Below are 26,781 nucleotides of genomic sequence, written 5' to 3'. Positions count from 1 at the left end.
CGCTTCAGTCGCTACTGTTTTTGAGTTTTGTTCACTTCTAGAACTGCCTTCAGGCGCCATCAGGGTGCACTGACCCTCGTCCAATAGTCCAAACCCATCTTTGCACTACAGCTAATAACCTGTATATGTTGTTTAGATTAGCAGTTCATTAGCCATATGTAACAACAGCACACTAAAAGTCCTCACATAGACAAGAGAGGTCGTTCTCAGCTGAGGCAGGTACCGTGATGAGAAAGTAGAGAGGAGGAGGCAAAAGGAAACAGAGAGGGAAAGACGAGTGAAAGATCAGGTGAGGAGGTGGAGCTACTGCAATTGTCGCCCAGTGAACTGGCTCATACCAATGTCAGAATAAGTTTAAAATCCTCAATGCAACAGTGTGCATTTGTACTTTTTTCACTGCAGGATGAATAACTCCTGCTCACTGCAGCTCAACAGTGCCCCCCAATGACAAGACACGCTCATAACTGTAAAGCAATTCCTGGTGTATTTTAAAACGGCATGTAAAATTGAAATTTAAATCACCATATACAAAGCTAAGGCTGAGTTTCTCTTTACATATACAGTCTGAACTTAAACACTCTTAGTACCAACCCACTGTACAGTTACAGGTTTCTTGTTTCAGCTCCTTGTTAAAATGCAGAATTTAAAAAAAAGCTCTAAAAACATAACTTTAAAGTACATTAAATACAAATAAACATTGACCTTATTAAACATTCCTTAATTAAAGGAACAGCATGATTGTCTATTGTTAAACAATAATACAATATAATGTCTCTAACCATTCTCATGTGTGGATTAAACAAAAAGTTTTGGTTTCAATACTGATATAAACATTGGTTCTCGTGTCTAATTACAAAAGCCAACATTAAGATGTTGTTAGTAAACACAAAACAGGCCTCTCCTGATACAAAAAGTGCATTATTAACATGAGGCAATAAGTTATTCCCTTGGCAGGTGTTGTCCTCTGACATCAAAGAAAAGGCACTGGGAAGAAATCTGGATAAATGAACAAACAGAAAGCTCTGCTGGTCCGACTCTTTGGCATCACTGTTGTTGGATTGATTGTCTTCTTCTGGTAATACTTGTGTAACTGGCTTTACCATGTGCAATAAATGAATTCCAGGGTTTAACAAACATTATGGCTTTTTTTTACTTGGCAGGTTTTGGATAAACATTCCTTGATGATTTGGTCAGAGAGGTCTCTACAGTAAGTAAAAATCGAAGACAAAGCAGAAGGGATGCACCGATTGTGAAACTGCGGGCCGATACCAATGTTGGAAAATAACAATTTGGCTGATAGGCAATAACGGGTTTTTTATGTTGCTGCTTTGTTTGTTTTTGTCGTTGTTTATTTCCCCTTTTGTGCTGGGGAAACAAACAAATCTTCATTATGATAAAAAAAACGGAACAGCTACAAATTCAGTCATGAAAAACACATTTTTAAAATGTCTTCCAAAGCCTTTTTACCAATTATAATACATCATAATTCCCTCTCTAATATCTGTTTTCTTTTGCTGGGGAAACATCAGAAAATTTCTCATTCAAACAACTGTACTTATTCAAGTTTCTCAAGTTTTACAAGTTGTAGAGCTGCCCCCCAACTAAGAATTTTCCTGGTCGACCAATAGTCGTCATTTAGGGCCATTAGTCGACTAGTCGCCCACATGTTTATGATATTGATGTAATTATTAAATGATATATCTTGGTGGTTTGAGTTGAAGGTGTGAGAAAGAATAGTATCAGTAACATTGTTAACACTGTGCTACATTACAGAGAAATACAAAACCGTACTAATGAACCTTCATTAATATAGGCCTATATTTTATCTACAAGTGCACGTCACACACTGAGCGAGCCGCCTGTTAATGACGCTGTGGGCTAATGGGCATGTAGCTACTGCCATGCTTCAGATGATACGTCATGTTTGTAGTCGACCAATGAAGATGAGTTTACATATCACCTTGGGTTCGTCCTTCACCTTCTCAAAATGATCCCACACTTTGGATTTCCTGCCCGACATGTTATTAACTAGCCTGTGGAATAACCGCAGGTACCAGTCCTGGAAATTAACCTGACTCCTGTCTGACTGCTGAGCATGGACACTTCCTGTGTCTGTCCTTTCAAATTAAATTCCCACATGGTCCAGTCATATAGATTTTGATTTATTTTGATAAGGCGCAGCTTCTAATAGAGTTTCACGTTTTTTTTTTCCTGACCTTACTGGTCGACTAACTTTTGGTCGACTATCAGGGGGCAGCCCTAATTCCCTCTCTATTATCTATTTCATTTGCTGTGAAAACATAAAAAAAATTCTCATTCAAACAATTGTATTTATTCAAGTCTCACCAAACACTAAGTTCAAAAGTTGGGCTATTCAATTAAAAATTCAATTGAGCCTAATTTTAAAACCAGAAAATGTTGATGGGCCAGACATTTTCAGCCACAAGTGACCTACTGAAATTTCTAATTAGCTTTTGGTAATGACAAATTTTAAACAAATGCAAATTAATGCAGTAAAAGTAGCCTTATGATACATGAAACCAAAACTTTAAAAAGTATTGATAAAAGTGCCGATAATGTTGGAGCTTGTTAATACTACAGTCTTGATTAATTTTGATCGGGGTCGTTTAATACCACGTCTCAGTACTCATCCCTAGCCGGGCCACTCGGAGGTTGCAGACGTGGCCGCGGGCCTCCAAATGAATAGGCCTGTTCTACAAGATTACATACAAACATATATGTTATAGTTGACCTTTGCCAAATACTCTTTTTTACTGAATAAAATTTAAATGCATCATAATGTCAGTCAGTCTAAACCTCTGTTCGCTCTAAGTTCTAGATGCTAACAGCTAACGATAACTAGCTCTCCTCCGGCCGATGTCAGCACAGATTTGTTGTTCATAATGTGCATTATCAGGGAATAAATAGGACAAATGCATCCCCTGACACACTGACAGTCCTTTTGTCCTGATAACGCCCCTGGTAAGATCTTTCTTTGTCCCAATTTTCTATTGTGCCTTGGACGACAGGACATAAGTCTTGAGCCCTGCTTTTTAGTCTGCGCAAAATTGATGTGACACAACAGAAAAACATCGGCCACTGTTATTGGTAAAAGTATTCTTATTTGCCTTTAGGCCGCTGACGGTCAACAAGGTAAATATCAGCCAATATTGATGTTTGGCTGATGAATCGGTGCATCCCTACTTAGCAAATTCCTCGTGGATGTTTGTGCTGATCATGTGCAAATAATAATCTGAATATATTAAATAAATTCCTACTAATATTGTGCCTTCTTTCCATCAGAAAGCAATTTAAATTTAACCCACTGTCCCCACTGGTACTTTAAGCTCATATCTTTGGAGTCCATTTCCTGTATTACTCTTGTACCATCTGGAGATTTGCTCTCAGTGGGACAAACTGTGTCTGACTGAGCAGCGGGATGGAGGTGAATTCAAACTCTGACTTCGATGTTGATATAATGATAAAGAAGAAAGATTTACAATCAGGAGTCGAGGGCGTCTTGACTCCAAAGCTTTTACTCAGCGCTGAAACACGCTGATTCAGCCATCGGACATGCTCTCTGTCACGGGGGTGGGGCTGTGGGCCGGGCTGCCGTCTGTAGAGCCGTAAGACTGCTGGAGTTTAGACTCCTCTGTTGTGCTGGCAGGTGATTTGGGATTAAGCACTCTGGGAAGGTAGACCTGTAATTATACAACACAAAAGAGATGAAGAACAAACAAAAGAGGAACACCACCTAAATTAAAGATTCCAATGTTATTTCCACGTCCTAAGAAAGTGCAATCAGTACTTGTGAACATGAGCTACTCTCTTGCACAGCCAAAAACACTACAGGCATAAATATCCCACAATGCAGTACGGTAGTTTAAGATTCGTATCCATTGGAGAACTCTCAATCGACTGAGATTTTTTAAGGGGAGCAGTTGTTGTTATTTTTCTTCTCAGTGTGTAATGCACTTCTGAGGACGTAAGAAGATGTTGCCGTTATACACTTTTTCACAAGAGTTGAAAAATCTGAACTTTAACGACCAATTCGTCCATGACAGCCAATCAGCTTTGAGATCCTATGAGATGTATGGCGCCGAGGACATACCAGTGCAAGTTCATTCATCGGTTCAGCGATGTCACACGCGTATGACACAAGTTAGTGGCGTGTATCAAATGAGTCAATACAAAATATTCTCGTATTCAAACTTGCATGAGTAACGTAATGCAAAAATGTACAGGAATTACGTGTTAATTTTAAAAAATGGACATATTTCCCCTTTAAGGATGTTTATTAACATATTTTTTGTGTGTTCTTTCATCCTCCCTGATGTGTATGATGCAATACTGCATTTAATGGCCAAAGAATGATTTAAACACAAAAGAATGTTGAAGATTAGGGAAAGATGAAGCTCCTGAAAATTCCGGAGGAACATTAGGTCTGAACCTGTGACTGGTGAGGACCAAAGTTCAGTACAAGAACAGCTCAGTGTGAACAATCAGTTCTTTAACACACTGTTCAGAAAACACTGACCTCAAAAGCTCTGGTGTTTTACTTTGTAAATGAATAACAAATCATGAGAGTGACAAATAGGGTTAGAGAAATAACAGCTCAGCTCAGGTAAGTTAACTCAAGATCACGCCTGCCCTAAATACATCAGCTCTTTATTCACACTGTGGACTTTTGTATAGAATAAGTACAGTACCATGGTGTTTTCTTCCACTCCCTCCACTGTATCCTCATCCTCGTCTTTCACCTGCGAAAGAACACAAACACAATGAGGGCTCAGCGTGAAGGACGAGAAAGACGTGACAGTGTTTGTACATGAAACTGAGCGCTCACCGCGTAGTTGTGTGGACTGAGGTACTTGAAAAGGCCGAAGCAGGTGTAGCTGACGCAGATGAAGACAGTGATGCAAAGGACCACCAGCGTGAACAGAGAAGTGGCCGTCCAGAAACCTGAAACACACCACACATACACAAATAAGGCGGGGCAACACAATGGTTTGAGTTGAAGGTGTGAGAAAGAATAGTATCAGTAACATTGTTAACACTGTGTTACATTACAGAGAAACACAAAACCGTACTAATGAACCTTCATTAATATAGACCTATATTTTATCTACAAGTGCACGTCACACACTGAGCGAGCCGCCTGTTAATGACGCTGTGGGCTAATGGGCATGTAGTTACTTCCATGTTTCAGATGATACGTCATGTTTGTAGTCGACCAATGAAGATGAGTTTACATATCACCTTGGGTTCGTCCTTCACCTTCTCAAAATGATCCCACACTTTGGATTTCCTGCCCGACATGTTATTAACTAGCCTGTGGAATAACCGCAGGTACCAGCCCTGGAAATTAGCGTTGAGCTGGGAGGCGAGCAGGGAGATTTGGGCGCTGGCAAGATAGAAGGAAGTTGACTGCCAAACAGCAAAGTCACCCCTTAACTGCAGTCGGTAAATCTCAGGTCACCTTATTACTGTTAACTTTCTCCAAGTTTTCTTGTGTCTAACCTGATCTGAGGACAGAGAAGAAGTAGAGCCATATGAGGCAGATGATGGGCGCGGCCATAGCTTGATTGACAGCTCCTAGGTGGACCTGGCGGTCTAAGCGAGCAGGCAGGTAGGCAAAGTACAGGTTGTGTTTGTCCACCAGGTGCTTCAGCATCATGTACAGGAGACCTGATGGAGTCAGACACACACAAAACAAGCATTAAAGCCCTCACTATGGAAGTGACGGGAAATATGTTGTATGTAAAGAAGTGTGCCAGAGATACTGAGGTCTTAGGCTGACAGAGTGAAGCAATCACGAGAATATAGTGTGCATGACGAAAGGTGTGTGCTCACCAAAAGGCACAATGATGGGACATATGATGCTGTAAGCCATAATGACAGTGAACACACACAGGAACCAGCCGTACATGGCTCCATATTCAAACTCATAGGCCTGGTTCTGTAAACAGAAGTCAGAATGTTAGTTGATTTGTAAATGTTGAGGTGAGGCTGACATTAAAGCAAACTGCAAAGAAAACGTTCTTTTCTTCTTCTGTAACTTTACAATTACTTGAATTTAGTGAATACATGAATGACTCCTGGCCAGAGCACTTTAAATATTACTATTACACATTGTCCATCAGTTTACAGGCCAATTTACGCTTGTAAATACATCTGGCATTGTCTGAAACACCTGACCAAAGATTTCTTGCTACATGCCTTCATGCAGAGAGCATAAAAAAACACCAGGTATTTTCACTGTAACATTGCTAAATAAAAGTTTAACTGAGCAGGACTCCAGGCCAATGAAAAAGCCACAGGTAGTTCTTCAGTTTAATACACCGGTGCTCCCTGGTCTAGATTACGTTAATATAAAATACACCAAAGACTTTTAGGTGTAGTATTCCTTTAATGGACAATTTACTAACCTGTTTGACATATTTCCTTTCAGCAGCAGAGCGAGCAAATGCCATACGAATGGTGTACATCAGTAACCCTGGCAACCGCAGCAGCTCCATCCCAGAGCCCACCAGGGCCGCTGTGATCACGTAGTTGACAAAAAACGCTCCTTGGTCAGGTAAGAACACACACCTGAGGTGAGGGGAAAGAAAAAGATAAATTATATGATGACGATAAGGAAAAGACAGAAATGAAAAGGGGAGATTTTGAGAAAATAAAATGTGCACTTTTATTAAAACCAATTGGCTTTATGCGAGAACCTTTTTACCAGCCGTGACAATGTCACCACAGCTGGGGTTTTTTTCACCTTGTGAGTGTGTGTGTGTGTGTGTGTGTGTGTGAGAGAGTCAAAATGTGGTCGAGGTGACACCGTCTGTAGCAAGGGGTACCACAGAAGAGGTTGTGAGTATTTATAAGTCTCAACCATACTAGATGTAGTCAAAATGATTCTACACGTTGGATTTCCTGCCCTAAAATTACAACCACTCTTAAAGATACACTATGCAGGATTTTTCTAAAATACAACGTATAGACCCATACAGCAGTAATCTCTCTTAATCGTCACTTATGACCCACTAAAAGTGTGTCGCAGTGTATTTCTCTGCAGAGACTCTGCCCTCTGACTGTACTCTCTAACTGTCTTCTTATTTTCTGTGCTCAGGGAGTTTTGGGCACAGTGCTCAGGTGAAGTTGGGGCTTTATAAAAAGGTGCCAGACTGCACAATGTAGTTGCACTAAACTTATAAGATTGATAATATCTTACAATGTGTAGGAGGCTTAAGGGCCATTTTATATAGAGAGTAAAACTGACAGATTTTTATCTCTTTATAATTTACTTATCAATATTAGAACAACATTCTTAAATACCTAAATTCAAATTAATTTGTTAGTAAATGTTTTGTTAAAAAAAAAAAAAAAAAAAAAAGGATTACTTACTCAAACCTCAGTTTCCCACCTGCGAGAAACTCTGTGTCAAACAGCCAGCGGAAAAACACTGCAAGACTAACAGAGAAAAACAAAAAGAGTGGAAAAAGTGAGGCAAGGTTCTCCCTGAATCCATTTATACTAAAATGCACCTGTTAGCCTGAGGAATCCCTTTCAGCCAACTGACATTACCTTTTTTATTTTACTGTTCATGCATTAAACAAGTCAACTGTGAGTCATAAACACACTTGAGTTAACTACAGCTCAAGTATTACTGCAGAGAAACCATCAACATCGATGCTGAGCAAACCGTTGCTTATTCAATCTGATGCAAATTACCTGGTGAGTCCCAGCGAGGGGAGGATTAGCACCATGAAGAGCAGGAAGAAGTACAGTTTACGCATCATGCTCAGCTGCTCACTGGACCTGACACACAAATGGCACCAGATCAAAACATTTCCTCTGCTGACAGCAACCATTACTGCGCTACCAATGTGTGTGTGTGTGTGTGTGTGTGTGTGTGTGTATGTATAATACCTGCTCCAGTGTGCCTCTCCTATTGTCGAATAGTACACTATGGTCGGCAGCAGTGCAGAGAACGTCCACAGCAGGAGAGTGGGGAAGAACTGACTGATGATGGGGCTCTAGGTGGGAATAACAAAACAAACTTTAGATTCACAGCTTCAACAACAGATTTGTGGCAAAGTGTGTGTGTGTGTCTGCATGTGTGAGCCTCACATTAAGATAGCGGATGGGCTTCGTCACGTTGAACTTGTCCATGGTGTTGATAATGATGGTGGGAGTCGTGAGGAAGGTGAGCAGGAAGAACAGGAGGAAGTTGAGCATCAGATAGCGCATGAACCAGCGAAACCCGCGCAACGACAGATTGTCCCTGTAGGACGGGGAAAACAGGAGAACAGAAGCAACGAGACAACATATCAGTGTGGAAAGTACACTCTGATTCCTCCCACAGATTTCTATTCCCTTTTCCACAGGGAACTAAGTCAAAATGTTTTTATAGAGGAAGAAGAAGAAAAACTGGTGCTCCACATTAACAGGTGATTTACAGTTTTGGTTCGTATTGAAAGGTTTACATTTTGGCTGTTGCTAGAAATTTTGCTTTTTTCTTGGGCAATTTTATTTTATGTTAACATTCTATTTCATCACTGTGCATCTTTTTCACTATATAGTTGCCTTACGAGTCATATATTTTTGGACATGTCCTTTCTACATTCAGACATCTTAAACATGACGACAGGCCAGATTCAGTCCTTTCCAATGAGAACATATCACCAAAATATTCCTCAGACAATAACCAGACAAAGTAAAAGGCTCTGAGAAGGACCATTCAGGTTGTTTGGGGGTATTAGAAGAAATACTATATTTACTGTTGTCTATTTAAAGATAGCGTTGCTGCTGATAGGTCTTCAGTCTTTACTTGCCTCTTTGCACATTCTGTGTCTTTATGGTGCGCTCCAGGCAACCCGTAACTTGTGTTTTTACAACCTTCTACCTGTGAAAGTGCACTGGAACGGCAGTCAAACCCGTAACTTACCACCTGTAAACTCGTACCAGAACAATGCTCTCTGACGTCACACAGCCCTCTAAACCAATTACCTTACTCCTCTAAACAACAATGGCAGCCCCCATGGATGCGGTGCTGATGCAGGTGATACACGGTGAGAAATAGACAAAAAATAACCCTAATGTTAACGCATTATTATATCAATACAAAATATGTTTCCAAATACACAGATAGCGTGAAATAAAAAGTATAATAGCATCTGTGACCTTATGCGCCATTTCTCCTCCACCGTTTCGCTCAAATGAGCAAGGAACCGGCACCTTTGGGGATAGAAGTGATCATAAATAAACATAAACCCCACACGGTCCCCCATGTTGCTTTGACAGTTTGGCGTGACTTGCCTGGAACACTATGAAGTCGTGAGTCATGACTTGAAGTGGTGACTTACGGGCTCAGAAACTTGCCTGGAAAGTAGCATTAAACTAATATTTACAACACACTCGTTTGGTCAGTGCCATGTGAAGTGGCAACACATCAATGAGGAGGGCACCCAAACCAGATCCAGCTAAGGGCCCCTAAAAGTCTAGGGCTGGCCCTGATATTACCGATGTGAACTGAAGTGTTTATCTTAAAAGACCATAATGCTTTTTGTAAAATAATGAAAAATATTTTTTGCAAACTTTTTTGCCAATTCTGCGCCATTTCTCCTCCACCGTCTGTGTCTTCTCTCTAAATTCTGAGGTTTTTTTGGGTCTGTGAACGCAGCGCAGGCACCACTCTTCTGTTTCTTTTAACCCTCGGCAGCACTTTGTGGAGCTTTGAGTCGCAGGTGGATAATTGTTCAGTCGATCCAATCAGAGCTGATCAAGATTGGATCAGATTAATGAATAAGAGGAGCAGCTGTTTGTGAATGAAAGCAAACTTTAAGACCCAGTGCAATTAATGGTTAGGTTTTACTTTAACCACACCTGGCATTCTGCTGCTCCGCCTGTGCCTTGAGTACGCTCTGCACCACAAGAGTGTGACACACTGAATAACCGAACAGTATATACAGTACAGGCCAAAAGTTTGGACACACCTTCTCATTCAATGCGTTTTCTTTATTTTCATGACTATTTACATTGTAGATTCTCACTGAAGGCATCAAAACTATGAATGAACACATGTGGAGTTATGTACTTAACAAAAAAAGGTGAAATAACTGAAAACATGTTTTATATTCTAGTTTCTTCAAAATAGCCACCCTTTGCTCTGATTACTGCTTTGCACACTCTTGGCATTCTCTCCATGAGCTTCAAGAGGTTGTCACCTGAAATGGTTTCCACTTCACAGGTGTGCCTTATCAGGGTTAATTAGTGGAATTTCTTGCTTTATCAATGGGGTTGGGACCATCAGTTGTGTTGTGCAGAAGTCAGGTTAATACACAGCCGACAGCCCTATTGGACAACTGTTAAAATTCATATTATGGCAAGAACCAATCAGCTAACTAAAGAAAAACGAGTGGCCATCATTACTTTAAGAAATGAAGGTCAGTCAGTCCGGAAAATTGCAAAAACTTTAAATGTGTCCCCAAGTGGAGTCGCAAAAACCATCAAGCGCTACAACGAAACTGGCACACATGAGGACCGACCCAGGAAAGGAAGAGCAAGAGTCACCTCTGCTTCTGAGGATAAGTTCATCCGAGTCACCAGCCTCAGAAATCGCAAGTTAACAGCAGCTCAGATCAGAGACCAGATGAATGCCACACAGAGTTCTAGCAGCAGACCCATCTCTAGAACAACTGTTAAGAGGAGACTGCGCCAATCAGGCCTTCATGGTCAAATAGCTGCTAGGAAACCACTGCTAAGGAGAGGCAACAAGCAGAAGAGATTTGTTTGGGCCAAGAAACACAAGGAATGGACATTAGACCAGTGGAAATCTGTGCTTTGGTCTGATGAGTCCAAATTTGAGATCTTTGGTTCCAACCGCCGTGTCTTTGTGAGACGCAGAAAAGGTGAACGGATGGATTCCACATGCCTGGTTCCCACTGTGAAGCATGGAGGAGGAGGTGTGATGGTGTGGGGGTGTTTTGCTGGTGACACTGTTGAGGATTTATTCAAAATTGAAGGCACACTGAACCAGCATGGCTACCACAGCATCCTGCAGCGACATGCCATCCCATCCGGTTTGCGTTTAGTTGGACGATCATTTATTTTTCAACAGGACAATGACCCCAAACACACCTCCAGGCTGTGTACGGGCTATTTGACCAAGAAGGAGAGTGATGGAGTGCTGCGGCAGATGACCTGGCCTCCACAGTCACCGGACCTGAACCCAATCGAGATGGTTTGGGGTGAGCTGGACCGCAGAGTGAAGGCAAAGGGGCCAACAAGTGCTAAACACCTCTGGGAACTCCTTCAAGACTGTTAGAAAACCATTTCAGGTGACTACCTCTTGAAGCTCATGGAGAGAATGCCAAGAGTGTGCAAAGCAGTAATCAGAGCAAAGGGTGGCTATTTTGAAGAAACTAGAATATAAAACATGTTTTCAGTTATTTCACCTTTTTTTGTTAAGTACATAACTCCACATGTGTTCATTCATAGTTTTGATGCCTTCAGTGAGAATCTACAATGTAAACAGTCATGAAAATAACGAAAACGCATTGAATGAGAAGGTGTGTCCAAACTTTTGGCCTGTACTGTATATTCCAACAGTGCACGCTAATGAAGCGTCCAGCTCCAAAAATAGAAAATGGAAACCTGGCGGCAGATGTTTTAATCACAGAGGACCGCAAGAAATAAATAAAAGTGTAGGAAACCCTGAAGAAGAAATTAAATTGTCATATTGCCAGATCACATGTAAAACAACCAAACTGGTGATCAATGCAGAAGAGAAGACTGTTCACTGTTCTGTATTACATCAGACAAAAAACTTAAAAAAACTAATTTTGTTTGATTATAATTTAATTAGAATCATCCATTCAGAATTTTCTAAAACGGTAACACCACATGATTCCACTAAAAAGTTACTTAATAATAATATTCAATTACTGCCCAGACTCACTGGCACCAAGATTAAAAAGTCATGATCTGCATGGAGCACACACTGTGTTATAGACTGGTGTATCTTACCAGTACACATTTTTGGGATGGGGTGCGTAGCTGACGTTCCACTTCTTCACTTTCAGAGTTTCACTCTCAGATGAAGGTTGGGGCATCCTCCCGCAGCAGCAGCTTGTCCCGCCACACTCGAGTGCGTTGAAGTCTTTCAAAATGCTGAAGAGAGTAAATGACAGCTGTTAGTGATACACATTTACCAGCTCTCAACAATGGCAGCTGCCCAAAGGTCTGCTTTCACTATAAAGTCACGTGGTGACGATAAAATCGAAGAGATCACCGCCCTGATCAGGCAGAGGAACAAGCACAGTCAGCTGACATAACACCACTGCTGCTACACAGCCAGACACCAGGCAGTACAGATGCTCCTGCTGTTTGCTTCACCTGTAAATAGACGTGTACTGACAGGAAAAGACACCTTTAAATTGGTACTCACTACTTGGCCATAGCCTCAGTCTGCAGGGTGACGAAGGCCATCCCCAGGGGGTGCTGTGGCACCAGTTCTGTCTGCTTCCTCACCTCCTCCAGCAGGTCTTTTTCTTTAGTGCTGTAGTACTCTATCGCATCAACCTGACGAAACACACGCACAGATTAAATGCTTAATTGAAACGACCTTTGAGACACTAATTTAAGTGTACTTATTACAAATAAGCAATTAAAAACAAATAATATAACAGCACTTTTTACACTTTAACTGTTTTCTGTTAAACCATAGTTTATAACTCTATTTCCTCATGTCCTTTCTTGTACATTTCTGTGAGGTAACACTCTAAAAAGTTTGCAGAAATCTTGGACTTTTTTTGTTTTTTAGGGGTGTAAATACTTCCTTTTTCATGGGAAATGTGTTAATAATAAAAAATATATATTTTGGTTAAAACAGCATCATTGTGTGTCCATTAGTTTCATTTTCTTCCCCTTAACACCAATGTATTTCTGCAAAAAAATGTGCTATTCCTTTTAGTGGCATCACTTAGAGGAAATGACATTCAAATGGGGAGTTTTGATTTATCAGTACATTTTTCTTTCAAAACCTTCCCTGTCACGCAACACATTTCAACCCCATCACGTAAAAAACATGAGGAAAACATTTTTTTAATGAAACTTTCAAAATGTGTTGTATAAAACCAGATTTTTTTGTTTAGCTACATGCTAGGTGTGCTGAGAGAATTTCGGCCATATTACTTCAAATCTTTACACCCCGTCACAGACTCATATCTGGATAAAGTGGGTAAAAGAAAAATTGGGCCTAGCTTGTAAAGTATGTTTTATTGCAAGTCTAACGTACCATTAATACTATGAAATACAATATTATATATTTGTAACCTTTTTTCTTTTATCACAACATTTAGAGCTTTTTAGTCATAACAAAAAACAGCAAAAAGAACTTGTTTTCAGTAGATTATGTAACTTTAGCCATTAGCTAAATGTTGGAAATATGGTGATACTAAACACTGGAAAGTCCTACCAGTAAAAAGAAAATGTGTGCAGTATGCAGAGCTTTAGTTTCGAGGGGTGGCACAAGTGTTGCCAATTTCAACTCAAGCAGTCTTATAAAGCCATGCTATCAGAGCAACCACATCACACCCAAACAGAATTACAAGTATACAGCTGTTAATTTTTTTTTTTAACCCAGTGGCATCGGATCAATACTCTGTATTTGCTGCTAAGCAAGTTAAGGTATCGGTGTGGGGAAGGAGAATAGCATCAGAACATCTCTACATGAAAAATAAAACCTAAAAGCATCCAGACACCCTGCACAAACCTTTCCACTACCTGATCCATCTCACCTTTGAAGAGCTGGAGCAGCAACAAAGCTGACTACACACACGAGGGTCAATCAGCTCACGCTTCCCTGTTTTCTCGAACACACGCTCGTAGTAGCGCAGGTTTTTTCCAGCTCGTATCCTGGGGTGAAGAAAGAAAAACACACAAGTTAGTTTAACTGAGTGAAAATAAAGCCCAAAGTAAACGTCCCTCAACATAAGATAAGATAGACTTTATTGTCCCGAAGGCAATTTGTCTTAGGTACATGCCTTACCTGCTGTTTAAAGATACAAAAAATGTATACATACAGTTCCTACATATATGCAGTCCATACACAGAGCTGTCACATTTTAAACACATTTTAAAGTCTAGTATATGCTTCATATGCTGTTGTTTGCAACCATTTTGCTGCAGCAACATCTAAAAACATATTACCTACTGAAGAGTTAGAGTGAGACTGAAACACATAAGAAACTCTGGAGGCCATAAAACCAGAATAATGAGCTGTAAGAGGCTGAAGAGTTAAAAAGAGCTGCTGAGCTGGGTGACAATTCTGTTGGTTTGTCACTACATACATCAATTAGATATATTGTTAAAACAAATATTTATTTGTGGCACACATCAAAAACAATCATCAGCAATGAACTGTGCACAACTGGCATGCAGTCAGTGCCACAGAGGGCATTAATCACACTTCCAATTTCTCACCTTTCCTTATCAAGGTGCATGAGCTTGGCCACGTTATAGCCCAGGGTCACAGCACACACTCGGCAGGAAGGGTACGCCTCTCTGTACAAAAACAGTGCTGACATTGAGGGACGAAACACGTGGCTACTATTTATGATAACATGCAAGCACACTTAGGCAAGAGCAACATTTGATTTTACAAGATATGGAATTTTCCAGTAAATTTTACAACTACTACTCACATGAAATGGGTCTTTACAGCTTCCTCTGTCGCTGTTTTAGGGACTGAACACACAAACAAGGTGTTTCTGGTCTACAAACAAAGACAGAATGAGGGATCAGTCAGGTGTCAGCAGTGACATTCAGCATCTACTTACAGGTATAGTTTACCCCCCATATGACCCTTTGAATATGTTAGTCACCCTGTGTTATGTTGAACTCCTTAAGAAAACAGTTTTTTCTCACATGCCTCCAGTGAGCAGAGAATCCAAAAACAAAAAACTGTTGAGGAATTGAAGTAAACAGGGACAACTTTGATAACAGTAAAACTAAATCAAAACACCTGTTTACAAACTCTCACACAACTCGTGCTGTATAATCCAAGTTTCATTTCTCCAGTCACATGCCCAGACTTCCCTTTCCAACTGAAAGTGAACGTAAGTAAAATTTATCTGTCTCTTCAAAGCCAAACTCCACTGACAAAAACAGTAATTTTACCTCACTGAACACAGGAGCTGCTGGTCTACCACAACCTTGGTCAGTTAGTTTGTTTGTGTTATTGTGTGACTTCGGTGAATCCGAACTAACCCTTCAAAACACCAAAGTCACACAATAACACAAACCAATCATGATGGAGGCAGCAGTAGACCAGCAGCTCCTGTTTTCAGTGAGGTAAAATTACTGTTTGTGTCAATGGAGTCTGGCTTTGAAGAGAGCATAGAACATTTTCACTTCCCATTCAGTTCCCCGTCAGAAAGGACTGACTGTTTGAGAAGTACTGAGCATAAGACTGGATATACGACACTTGGATTATACTGCACAAGTTGTGTGAGAGTCTGTAAATGGATGTTTTGATATAGTTTAGCTGTTGTTAAATAGAGCCCACTGACTTGAATTCATCAGTTTTTGAATTCTATGTTCACCGGAGACATGCGAGAAAAACAAAGTCACCTTCACAAATTCAACACACAGGGTGAGTAATTGATATACAAATGGTCATTTGGGGGTTGAAGCATTCCTTTTGTAGAATTCAACACTAATCTGGCTATCATTATGTGCTTAGCTCCTCCTGGACCAGGGGTAGGCAACCTGAGGCTCGGGAGCCACATGAGGCTGTTTAGCCCTTCTCAAGTAGCTCAATGTGGCTTTGACAAAAAAAAAAAAAAAAAAAAAAAGGAAATAAATAACAGCTTTCCAACTGTATAAATGTGTGGCCTACACCCTGAATAAAAAAAATGCTTAAACATCTCATCAACTATGTGTGTCATACGTCTACGGCCTGGCGCTTTCTCCTTGCAGAATGTCAGTAGCGATGGCTAAGCTAGACTCTCTGTAGCGAGGCTAGCTATTGATTCCCAATCTGAAAAAGAAAACATCCAAAATAAAACAGAGGAAAATAGAGAATTTCGTAGTGAGTAGACAGATTTATTTGCTTTCACCACTGACGCTGCAAAGTTTAAGTACCAAATAATTATAAGTAGCAAATCAATGAATGCTCATTAAGACCTACTGGGAATGTTATAGGCTAATGTAGATTAAATAGGCTGTGTTGCCGGCACTATAAGGCACAAATGTGGCTCCAGACATTTTTTTTTTTTTTGGGGGGGGGGGGGGGGGGGGGCAAAAACGGCTCTTTTGATAGTAGAGGTTGCCGACCCCTGTCCTAGACAATCCAATGTAAAATAAATAAAGACAGTAAATCAAGTAATGTGGACAAAGTTTAAATGTGTACGTTTGTGGGAGGCATTTAAACCAAGTGTGAATGCTCATACTTTTTTTATGACATCAGATCTTGTGGCCTAGTAGAGAGTGACTCACTGTTTCTCTGCGCATGCCTTTCAGTTGTGATGTGTAATGTCTCAGCAGAACAACTGTCAGGATCAGGTACAGGACTGCAAACACTGTGTGCAGCCACAACAGGTTGTTTCTAGAAGCAAAAATGACAGACACAAAGAAGCACTTTGTCATGACCAAGACACAAAACTGTTTTCATGGATCTTCCAAACAGTTTTTGTCACTCTCTTATTACCCCTTTTGAAGATTCCCAACAGTTGTCCTTCCAAAACTGTGTGGATCATTATCTGAAAGAAATAAAGAACATTAAAACAACATATTTACTTTGAGCAGAAATGTAAATAAAAAGAGACGAGAATGAACACAAAAAGAATACAAGTGGCCAAACTGTAAGAATATAAGGTAATATAATTGTATTGTATTCGTTCACTGGAGGCATGCAAGAAAAACAAACAACAAAAAAAAAACAGTAAGTCAGCTGATAAACAAATGGTCATTTAGATGCTGCAGCATTCCTTTAACAGACAGAGAACAGAGCAAAACTCACCCAGCAGGTCTCCAGTCATGTTGACAGGCAGTATGATTGCCAGGGAGGTGACAGTTACGACCATGAGCAGGATGAGGAGATGACGCTGGAATGACAGGTAGTGAACAGCATCCATGCCACATCTGGTTTTTATTTTGTCCTCACTGAAACACACACAGACACAGATTAGCAAGAACCAACTCGTATACAGAGCCTGATGAAACAGCCACGATTGAGCCATAAGTTATGAAACAACAACCAACAGAACAGACAACAAACCACAGGATCACTCACTCCATTCTGAGGATGTAAGGCAGCCAGGAGCAGAATCCCTGAACAGGAAGAGAGATGTTTTTATTACACAAACATATGGTGAAGATTATACTAATGAGAAATATTTGGTAAGTCCTGTATGGCTCAAAAACGAAGAGAGAAAAAAATATGAAAAATTCATATTCATATCACGATACTCATATTGACAATGACATATTGACATCATACTGTTACCCATGGCAACAACAAGAAACTCTACAGTGGTTCCAAAAAGAGGAGCAGCTTCAGTAGTGTGGAATAAACTGTAGCGTCCTGAATGTTTTATGAACAGCCCTGGACTTCTCAGACTCTTTTAGTGACTTACTGCTCAGAAGGAACTCATTCAGCAGCTCCTCTGGCAGCAGCACAGCGTCTCTCCCTCTCTTCTCTCGCTGTGCTGCTGTCGTCCAGTGATTTTGTCATAAACCTTTGGTAATGTAAATCTATGTGACACTCACCTCTCGACAATAAACTCCATATATGTGAATGTGTGATAGTTATGGTGTCATAACAGCCTGTCACAGGTTACAGCGTGATGATTAGAGGAGAAATGGCAGAGTATAAAGGTCCAGGTGGAAAAAAACAACTCAATCATTTAGGATTTTACTAAAAGAAGGAAATCACCTGTTGATTTATATACATATAGATCCCAGGGGACATTTTTGTATTTGGGAGCTGTTTAAATGTGTAATTTGTGGTAGATTTTATTTTGTTTAACTATTAATATTGTACACAGAATCTGAATCTCACTGAGTTACTGTTGTTGTTCACAAACTAAAGAAATGAGAGATCATTTCTGTTTAGTTTTTACTGAATATTTGAAGGCAAACTGTAAAACTATATCACTTATTTTGTTGCAATTATATGCTCTTAAATTAATAATCATTTATTTTTTAACAAATTTGTCATGTCGCCAAGAATAACGTCATTGCAAAAATACCTTGAAATATCTTGATATTATTTTACGGCTACGCCTCTTGGTTAATAGGGCTATTTATTTATCCATTATAAATAGTGAATTTTGTGCTGAAATTGATGACAAAGATTTTCTTTTACATACCAGTTCCTGCTCAAACTCATCCACACTGGCCACTAAGGATGACTTGTGTCCATAGCGACGGCGTGTTGAATCAGTAAACCTGACACAGAAAGTACAGAGTCAAAGACCAAAGCAAATCGTCAATTGTCATCGTCAGTAATTCACATTTAGAATCTGTCCAATAGTAAAACTTTGAGTGTGTGAGATCATGAACTGACCCATCGTTGTCTGCAACCAATGCCAGACGCCCATAGTCCCAGAACATCCTCCTGATTATGGAGAAGACGACCAGCAACACCTGTAGGTGGCATGAGAAGTAGAAACAATCAGCTTTCACCTCATGGCACACAGTAAAATATATTTTGTTGCATCACTGACACAAATAAAGAAGTGGTTGCTGAAATGATTGAGCAGTTCACTAGTTAGTGTATTGCTTAATATTCCAAAATGGGAAATATATTCTCTACAAATTTTTTAGTAAAAGAAACAAAGAAAACATAAAGCACTTTGGTAGGGACTGTCTCTTGCCTCTAAGGACAACACAGGCAGATTCGCAGTCTTCTCTCAGTTGATCACATCACAGGCAGACAGACACAGTCGATTATTAGACATACCAGAAAGACAGAGAAATCAATCAGTAGCACGACTGGCACTCCTCCAAAGCCCACTCCCTTGAGCACAGTACTCTGTGTGGAGCTGTAGCAGCTACTGTTGTCAGCGAAGCCGGGGGGAGAGGTTCCGTTTGCCGCCTGCAGGGGCCACTGCTCCCACCACAGGGAAGACATCACTGGAGTGGAACCAGCAGTTCGTCTGCAGAGAATAGTGGTATATATTGAGATATGGCAACGACAGTTCTTTTCATTATTTTTTATTAACTGCTGTTAATGAAATGTCTGAACATACTTGCTTCACAAATGACTAATGCATTAACAAAACTGTAGGTGGTACATTTTCTGCATTACGAAGAACAATACATTATTACTGGATCCATTTTTAAATTGGGTGCCACAATAAAGAGGAGAGTAAACATGGAGGGATACTGTCTGTGCAGGAGAAACATGAAGGTAAAGTATCAAGAGTCTGTGCAACATATATGCAGATTCTGAATATGTGATTTGACTGACGAAGACACCTTCAGCTACCTACGAAAATTTCATATCACAATTATAGTGACCAGAATTATCACACTAGTATTATCACGACATTGTTATACTTAAAACCACAAATTAAACAAGCAGCACTATGCACTTTTGATTGCAACATTAATTAAGGCTGCGTAACATGCAAAAAAAATATCATATTGCAATTATTTTGTCAGATAATGCAGCTGCAATATGAGTTGCGATTTCAGTGGGAATGGTAATTTTTGCATTTAATTTTCACTGGAAAAAAATCTAAAAATGATGATAATGTGATTTTTGCTTGGGTCTGTACCAAACAAGCATGTTCCCTTACTTCTCCAATATCTCTGTAGCACCACAATGCTTTATTTATAATTGGATGATGTAACATAATGTGTATTTATCAAAAAAATTGCAGCTCCTGCGATTTGGATATTGCACTTAGCCATATTGCCATTTAGATACGATATCAGCAATGTATTAATTAGCATTAAAGGTAGTCTGTCTTTGAAATGCTTGCCCAAGTGTCAGTGTCAGTGTAGATGAGGACATGGGACCAGTAGCATCACTGGTTTTCCTGCTGCACGCCCACTCTGTAAACAAAGGAATAGCTAAACAAACCTACACTGCAAACTACACCAGCAGCTGAGAGACTATTATTAACTTTGGTTGATGATGGACAGGATTTACTGTGAGCAATTCAAAGTAACCAAATATTGTTTTAATGATAATCAAATACTTAAATGGTAATAGTTAATGTCAGGAATTTTACTGCAGTTTCATCCCTACTATCAACCATGAGGTGTGATGTTGGAATTAATACCTGCAAGACGTCAGACCTTAACAGCGCAGCAAAATAAAACTGCAGCTACCAATTATTGTCACTATTAATTAATATATAATTTCCCTGATTGATCGAGCCCCACTTGACGTCTTTAACTGCTGAAACTTTACAATGACATACAACGGAGAAATGCTGCAAATTCTCACATTCGAGAAGCTGTAATCAGCTAATTTTGGGTATATTTGCTTGAGAAATTACTTAAATGATTAATCAATTATCAAACTTTTCTGTCAGTTCACAAATAGATTAAACAGCTGATCATTTCAGCTCAACACAGTAGACTCCATGGCCTATCAAAGGTGAGCAACAGTGTGCCATGGAAACACCAAGAGGCTGTAACTTTACAACTAAGCAACTATTAGCTTTTTTTAAAGAACTTTTCATTCCTTAAACTATAGAATTCAAAGTCTAAAATTCATTGTGTTGTCAAATTGACAACAAACGCAAGAGCAGTTGCTGCCATTAAAAAAACTTGGGCCACAGACTCCCTCCAGCAATGTAATTTAAATATGTATAAATAATAATAATAATGACAAAATGTAAAGACAAAAACAGAGTCTAGATATAAGCATATAAAGTGGTGCACGTTAAAGTAAAATATGAAGGAAGTGATAGAAATCAGTAGCTGCATGAATAGACAGAAGTAACAGGAATGTAAAGATAAGATCTAATGATATCAGTGATTAGCAGACATCAGACCAGTTAAGAGAGGAGGACTGTGAACATTAGTGTTGTCTTTGGTTGCAGTGAAAGAGTCCTGCACTCTAAATTTGAAGTAAGTTATGGTATGTTAAGTTTATATTTATATCCCTTAAAAATACAGCAGGTCCCTCTGGTGTTATTCTATCATATATTAAACCCATGGATTATCATTCTTTATATATGCATCACTGTCTTAGAAGCTTTTTGACCTGTTGGAGCCGAAGAAATGTATTCACATATCTCAGAAACCGACCGCCTGTTTTGTATGTTGAATCTGATTCTTCAAATTAACTAGTAAATGCAGAGGATAAAAAAGTACAATATATACATCTGAATTATAGTGGAGCAGTACACAGTAACATAAGGGATTAAATCAGGTAATTTAAGACGTGTTTTGGTAGGTAACTAAGAAAGCCACCTAGAACTCTGAAGACTAGCTTGAGCGTTACTTTAATAACTTGTTATGTATCTCTGCTATGATCCTATAAAGAAAACATGTGGCCATATAAAACACCTTCAGTCACATCAAGAACTTTGAGGACATGTTCAGGTACAATGGGATAAACATGTTTCTTTTTTTAAAATGGTTAAATCAGTTCAGTCTTTCTGTCAATAAATCATTAATGTTTTATGTCATAAAAAAGATCACCAGATCATGCCTGTTTTCTTGAGTGTGCTGGACAGCAATGACTAATTCTGGACTATTTTGGCAGACATGAACTCGCTGCATCATCTTAAATATTTGTGACAAAAATACCAAAATGTCTGTAATAATACAGGGTGCCACACAACAGCATGCCTTATGATTTTATGGCACCTAGTAAGCAGCCTAAAAACTCAGCGGCAACCTCTGGAGCTGAAAAATGAAATGACACAGAGGTGCCAAAAACTGCAGTTCCTTGAATGGTCGCTTGAAGCCGGTCCCCACAGACCCCCATGTTAAAATGATCAACTTTACAGCCTCTATAGGTAATTTCCCCCTTCATGACAACTGTGTGGGGGGTGATTTTTGTTTTGTTTTTGTAACTCACATTTACATTTTGAATAATTTAAGTTACACATATTTAAAGGCGGCAGCAGTGAGTGACAGGCTGTCTGCTGATAGTGTCCTCGGCTTCTCAGTCAGGTCCACCCCTCACTCCTTCACAGCTCCAGCCTCTTACCCAAATATGATCAGTTCTGGCTCAAAAAAACAGCCAAAGTGCCAACCTTGAGGCTTCAAAACAGAAGTCTACAAAACAATGGGGGATTTCACAGTAGCTTTGTCCATTACTTTACTGTGCTAAAAGCATGCTGGCTTCACTTCAGAAAGATGTCCTGCTTTACCAGAATGCATTAAGTACCCACTCTAAAACCTTTCCCATAAAAAGTAAAGTGCATTTAGTAATGGTGCAATAACATGTTTGGTAATTGGCTGCTAATATTCAAAGATCCACAGATGTAGAATCGTATTTAGCCTATTTTACCTGACTTCACCAAATGGAAATACTGAAATTTAGAGATATACGATAATATCAGTACGTCATCAGTATTGGCTGAAATTGGCTTTAAAATGAACTATGGGAATTGGCTAAAACACTTTTTCTTAATTCGCACAATGAATGAATTTTACATACATTGAAAATATATTTTGTGTCACCATCTGCTGGTGGGCCATCACACTAAGAGTATTGTAGCGATGCCCACATTTTCCAGCATGCTGGACTGAGTAGTTTGTAGGTTTATGCTAGTTATTGACGTGTGTAATAATGTGTAGTTTGTACCATTAGTGACTTGACTATCCCACTTTGTGACCACAGCTGCATTTTCCTACTTAGTTTCTGGAGACTGATATTCATCTGTTACATGTCAATAAAAAGTGACTGTATTCAGACCTTCTACATGCCCTCTTTGAAGCATAAGTTGTCAGTATGCATGCATAATATGATGGTATTTCCGCTACAGAAGAGACATGATGATCACTACAATGAGGAAGAGAATTAAGTGGATATACTGATATCAATGTCAGTTATCAGTCAGATGAGATGTTACATATCAGCATATCAGATATCGGATAAGATAAGACCCACTATCATGCATCCCTAGTACTAAAAATTGTGCTCCAGTAAAGTAAAGATAATAAGATAAATTTTATTGTCCCAAGCGGGCAATTAGGACTCCTGGATGAAATAAATACATCAACTTTATCATATCAGGTAAGGCTACAAGAATAAAAGCTCCTTAAGGTTGCACTAGCCTAGGAGGTAATCATAAAAAGTGCAATGAAAAAACCCTGTAGTATAAACAGTGCAAATAATATACAGTAGTGCAAATTAAACTGTCGCAAATAAAAACTAAAGTGCCAGTAGGAACGTACCAAGTGTGCAACAGGTCAATAGTCACAATAGCAGCCCTGCTCTGCCAGGAAGTACTTGTGTAAATGTACTTAAATACATAACACCACTGCTTGGTAAGTTTAACACCTCTTGAGTGGCCTATATACTGAAACACATGTGTATCATCAGAATTAGGACAGTGTTTTTTAATTTGTCTATGTTTGAACTTGGAATTAGGGGACTTTGTCATGTCCTGACTTGTCCAGGGTGTCTACAGGTATCAGACAGGTAAATTTAATGCTTATTAAGACCAGTTCAAGACACTTTTTAACCAAATTTAGGACGGATTTCTGGACAAATCATGTTTTACTTATTTAAGCATCACAGGTAAGCATTGCAGACAAGTGGTATATATGTGGTTTTGTGTAGGGCTGCAACGATAAGTCGACTAAACGATGAGTAATCGACTATTAAAATAATCAGTGACTATTTCAGTAGTCGACTAATCGGTTTGAGTCATTTTTCATATAAAAGTACCCCAAAATACTCTTTACAGCTTTACACACTCTCCCATGACGGTGAACTAAAACGTGAGTGGCGTGAGTACGAAACAAGACATTAGATGACATACACTGCCTGGCCAAAAAAAAAGTCACCACCAAAAAAAAAGGTCATACACTCTAATATTTCGTTGGACCGCCTTTAGCTTTGATTACGGCACGCATTCGCTGTGGCATTGTTTCGATAAGCTTCTGCAATGTCACAAGATTTATTTCCATCCAGTGTTGCATTAATTTTTCACCAAGATCTTGCATTGATGATGGTAGAGTCTGACCGCTGCGCAAAGCCTTCTCCAGCACATCCCAAAGATTCTCAATGGGGTTAAGGTCTGGACTCTGTGGTCGCCAATCCATGTGTGAAAATGATGTCTCATGCTCCCTGAACCAGTCTTTCACAATTTGAGCCCGATGAATCCTGGCATTGTCATCTTGGAATATGCCCGTGCCATCAGGGAAGAAAAAATCCATTGATGGAATAACCTGGTCATTCAGTATATTCAGGTAGTCAGCTGACCTCATTCTTTGAGCACATACTGTTGCTGAACCTAGACCTGACCAACTGCAGCAACCCCAGATCATAACACTGCCCCCACAGGCTTGTACAGTAGGCACTAGGCATGGGTGCATCACTTCATCTGCCTCTCTTCTTACCCTGATGCGCCCATCAATCTGGAACAGGGTAAATCTGGACTCATCAGACCACATGACCTTCTTCCATTGCTCCAGAGTCCAATCTTTATGCTCCCTAGCAAATTGAAGCCTTTTTTTCCGGTTAGCCTCACTGATTAGTGGTTTTCTTAAGGCTACACAGCTGTTCAGTCCCAATCCCTTGAGTTCCCTTCGCATTGTGCGTGTGGAAATGCTCTTACTTTCACTATTAAACATAGCCCTGAGTTCTACTGTTGTTTTTCTTCGATTTGATCTCACCAAACATTTAAGTGATCGCCGATCACGATCATTGAGGATTTTTTTCCGGCCACATTTCTTCCTCGAAGACAATGGGTCCCCACTATCCTTCCAGTTTTTAATAATGCGTTGGACAGTTCTTAACCCAATTTTAGTAGTTTCTGCAATCTCCTTAGATGTTTTCTCTGCTTGATGCATGCCAATGATTTAACCCTTCTCAAACAGACTAACATCTTTTCCACGACCACGGGATGTGTCTTTCGACATGGTTGTTTAGGAAATGAGAAGCAACTCACTGCACCAGTTGGGGTTAAATAACTTGTTGCCAGCTGAAAGATAATCGCCCATGCAGTAATTATCCAATAGGAGGCTCGTACCTATTTGCTTAGTTAAATCCAGGTGGCGACTTTTTTTTTGGCCAGGCAGTGTAATTTTGGGGTTTGGGAGAGACAGACTGACATTTTTCAACATTTTAACACATTTTTCGATAAAATGATTAGTTGACTAATTGCAGAAATAATCTACAGATTAGTCGACAATGAAACAATTGTCAGTTGCAGGTAAGTGTTATGTAGGAATACATTTTTTTTTTATTAGCGTTATTTCATTCATTTTCCGTTAACTGCTTATCCTGTTGGGGGTTGCGGAGGGGCTGGAGCCTTTGGGCAAGAGGCGGCTGGAGACAATGGTTGAGAGGCAGGGTGCACCCTGAATGGGTCGACTATTGCAGGGGTAACACATAGATGCTCACATTCACATGCACAGCCAATTTAGAGTCGCCAATTACCCTATCCTGCATGTTTTTGGACTGAGGGTGGAAGCTGGAGTACCTGGAGAAAGCCCACGCTGACACAGGGAGAACATGCACAGCTCAACTCAGCACAGAGGGGCTCCCCACTCTGGGTTCAGACCAGGAGCCCTCTTGCTGTTAGGCGACAATGCTAACCACTGCACCATCATGCCGCCAGTTATTAGTGTGAGTTAAGTTCATTTACATTTTGCCAACAGGTAAATGCAAGTATGAAGTGGCAGTATTATAGTCTTTTAAAGATTTGTAACATTAGAAATGTGGACTTTTACATAGAAAAGCTTCACTCATTTTCACAAGAAGAACTTAAAAATGGATATATAAAATTAAATAAAATGTTTGTGGTACTTAAGACCTCGCAAATTCAAATTTAAGACATGCTTGTTGTGACATGCTTGCTGTGACATTGAATTTAAGACATTTTAAGACTCGTTAAGGACCTGTTGACACCTTGCTGGCCGGAAGCAAAGAGAAAGCAGCTGTCAGTGACAGTGTGTTTCAGCACCGTGTTATTTGGTCATATTCCTCTGGTCACAAGTCATTAACAGAGCCCTCGCGCCCCACCTTCCCTGAAATACATGGAGTCACGCGGGCGCAGTAAAAACTTATACTGTTTGCTGTCACCGTTGACTTCTGTCTGTTATCCCTCACGTTAAAACAAGCATAACTCATCATATGTTATGTGAACCTGTCTGCTCTCAGTTTGACTTCAGGCGTTTCCCAAGCACCAACTGAAACCTCTTCATTTTCCAACAGCTGTTTTCAGCTCTGACAACTTTCCCTGAACACACTTTCTCTTTTGACACGTACTGTAAAACTCCCCTAACTTAACGTCAAAACAAAAGCGTGTCGTCTTCCACCGAAGACGTCTCAAGGAAGCCACAGTGTTCACACACGACAAGTTTGCTCATGCTAATGAGGTAAGCAAAACTTTGCCACCGGGCTAAGTCAACATCCGCTGACTAACTTAACTTCATTTACCTGTCTAAAAATAGAGGAAACCGCGTTTATATTGTGCCTAAGTGTGTGTGTGTGTCATGTGGACTGTCCTACCTGTGTGTTTGTCTTTAGATCCGCGGAGAAGGAAACTTCTTTCTTCTGTAAATATTCCAAATATGATGAGCTCCTTCTCCGCTCCCTCCTCTCTCCGCTCTGTGTTCCGCATATGCGCAGAAGGAGCC

At 39.9% G+C, this 26,781-nt stretch overlaps 1 protein-coding gene across 1 annotated transcript; it reads right to left on the bottom strand.

Annotated features, from left to right (window-relative positions):
- Positions 1 to 461: 461 nt before the first annotated feature.
- tmem63a (transmembrane protein 63A) lies at positions 462 to 26,781 on the bottom strand. The gene is made up of 23 exons (XM_033648020.2): positions 26,654 to 26,781; positions 18,959 to 19,154; positions 18,563 to 18,642; positions 18,366 to 18,444; positions 17,288 to 17,325; positions 17,015 to 17,157; positions 16,703 to 16,754; positions 16,492 to 16,600; positions 14,697 to 14,767; positions 14,476 to 14,556; positions 13,791 to 13,908; positions 12,440 to 12,573; positions 12,019 to 12,162; positions 8,122 to 8,275; positions 7,921 to 8,027; positions 7,723 to 7,809; positions 7,396 to 7,461; positions 6,429 to 6,591; positions 5,854 to 5,959; positions 5,521 to 5,688; positions 4,847 to 4,962; positions 4,710 to 4,760; positions 462 to 3,701 (listed from the first exon to the last, which is right to left on the bottom strand). The coding sequence occupies exons 2-23, from the start codon at positions 19,127 to 19,129 to the stop codon at positions 3,561 to 3,563; spliced, it is 2,379 nt and encodes a 792-aa protein (XP_033503911.1). The 5' UTR covers positions 19,130 to 19,154; positions 26,654 to 26,781; the 3' UTR covers positions 462 to 3,560.

This window comes from Epinephelus lanceolatus, chromosome 13 (genome assembly GCF_041903045.1).
Source record: "Epinephelus lanceolatus isolate andai-2023 chromosome 13, ASM4190304v1, whole genome shotgun sequence".
Classification (NCBI taxonomy): domain Eukaryota; kingdom Metazoa; phylum Chordata; class Actinopteri; order Perciformes; family Serranidae; genus Epinephelus; species Epinephelus lanceolatus.
The sequence above is the reverse complement of the archived record's forward strand: the minus strand, read 5'-3'. Positions and strand labels throughout refer to the sequence as shown.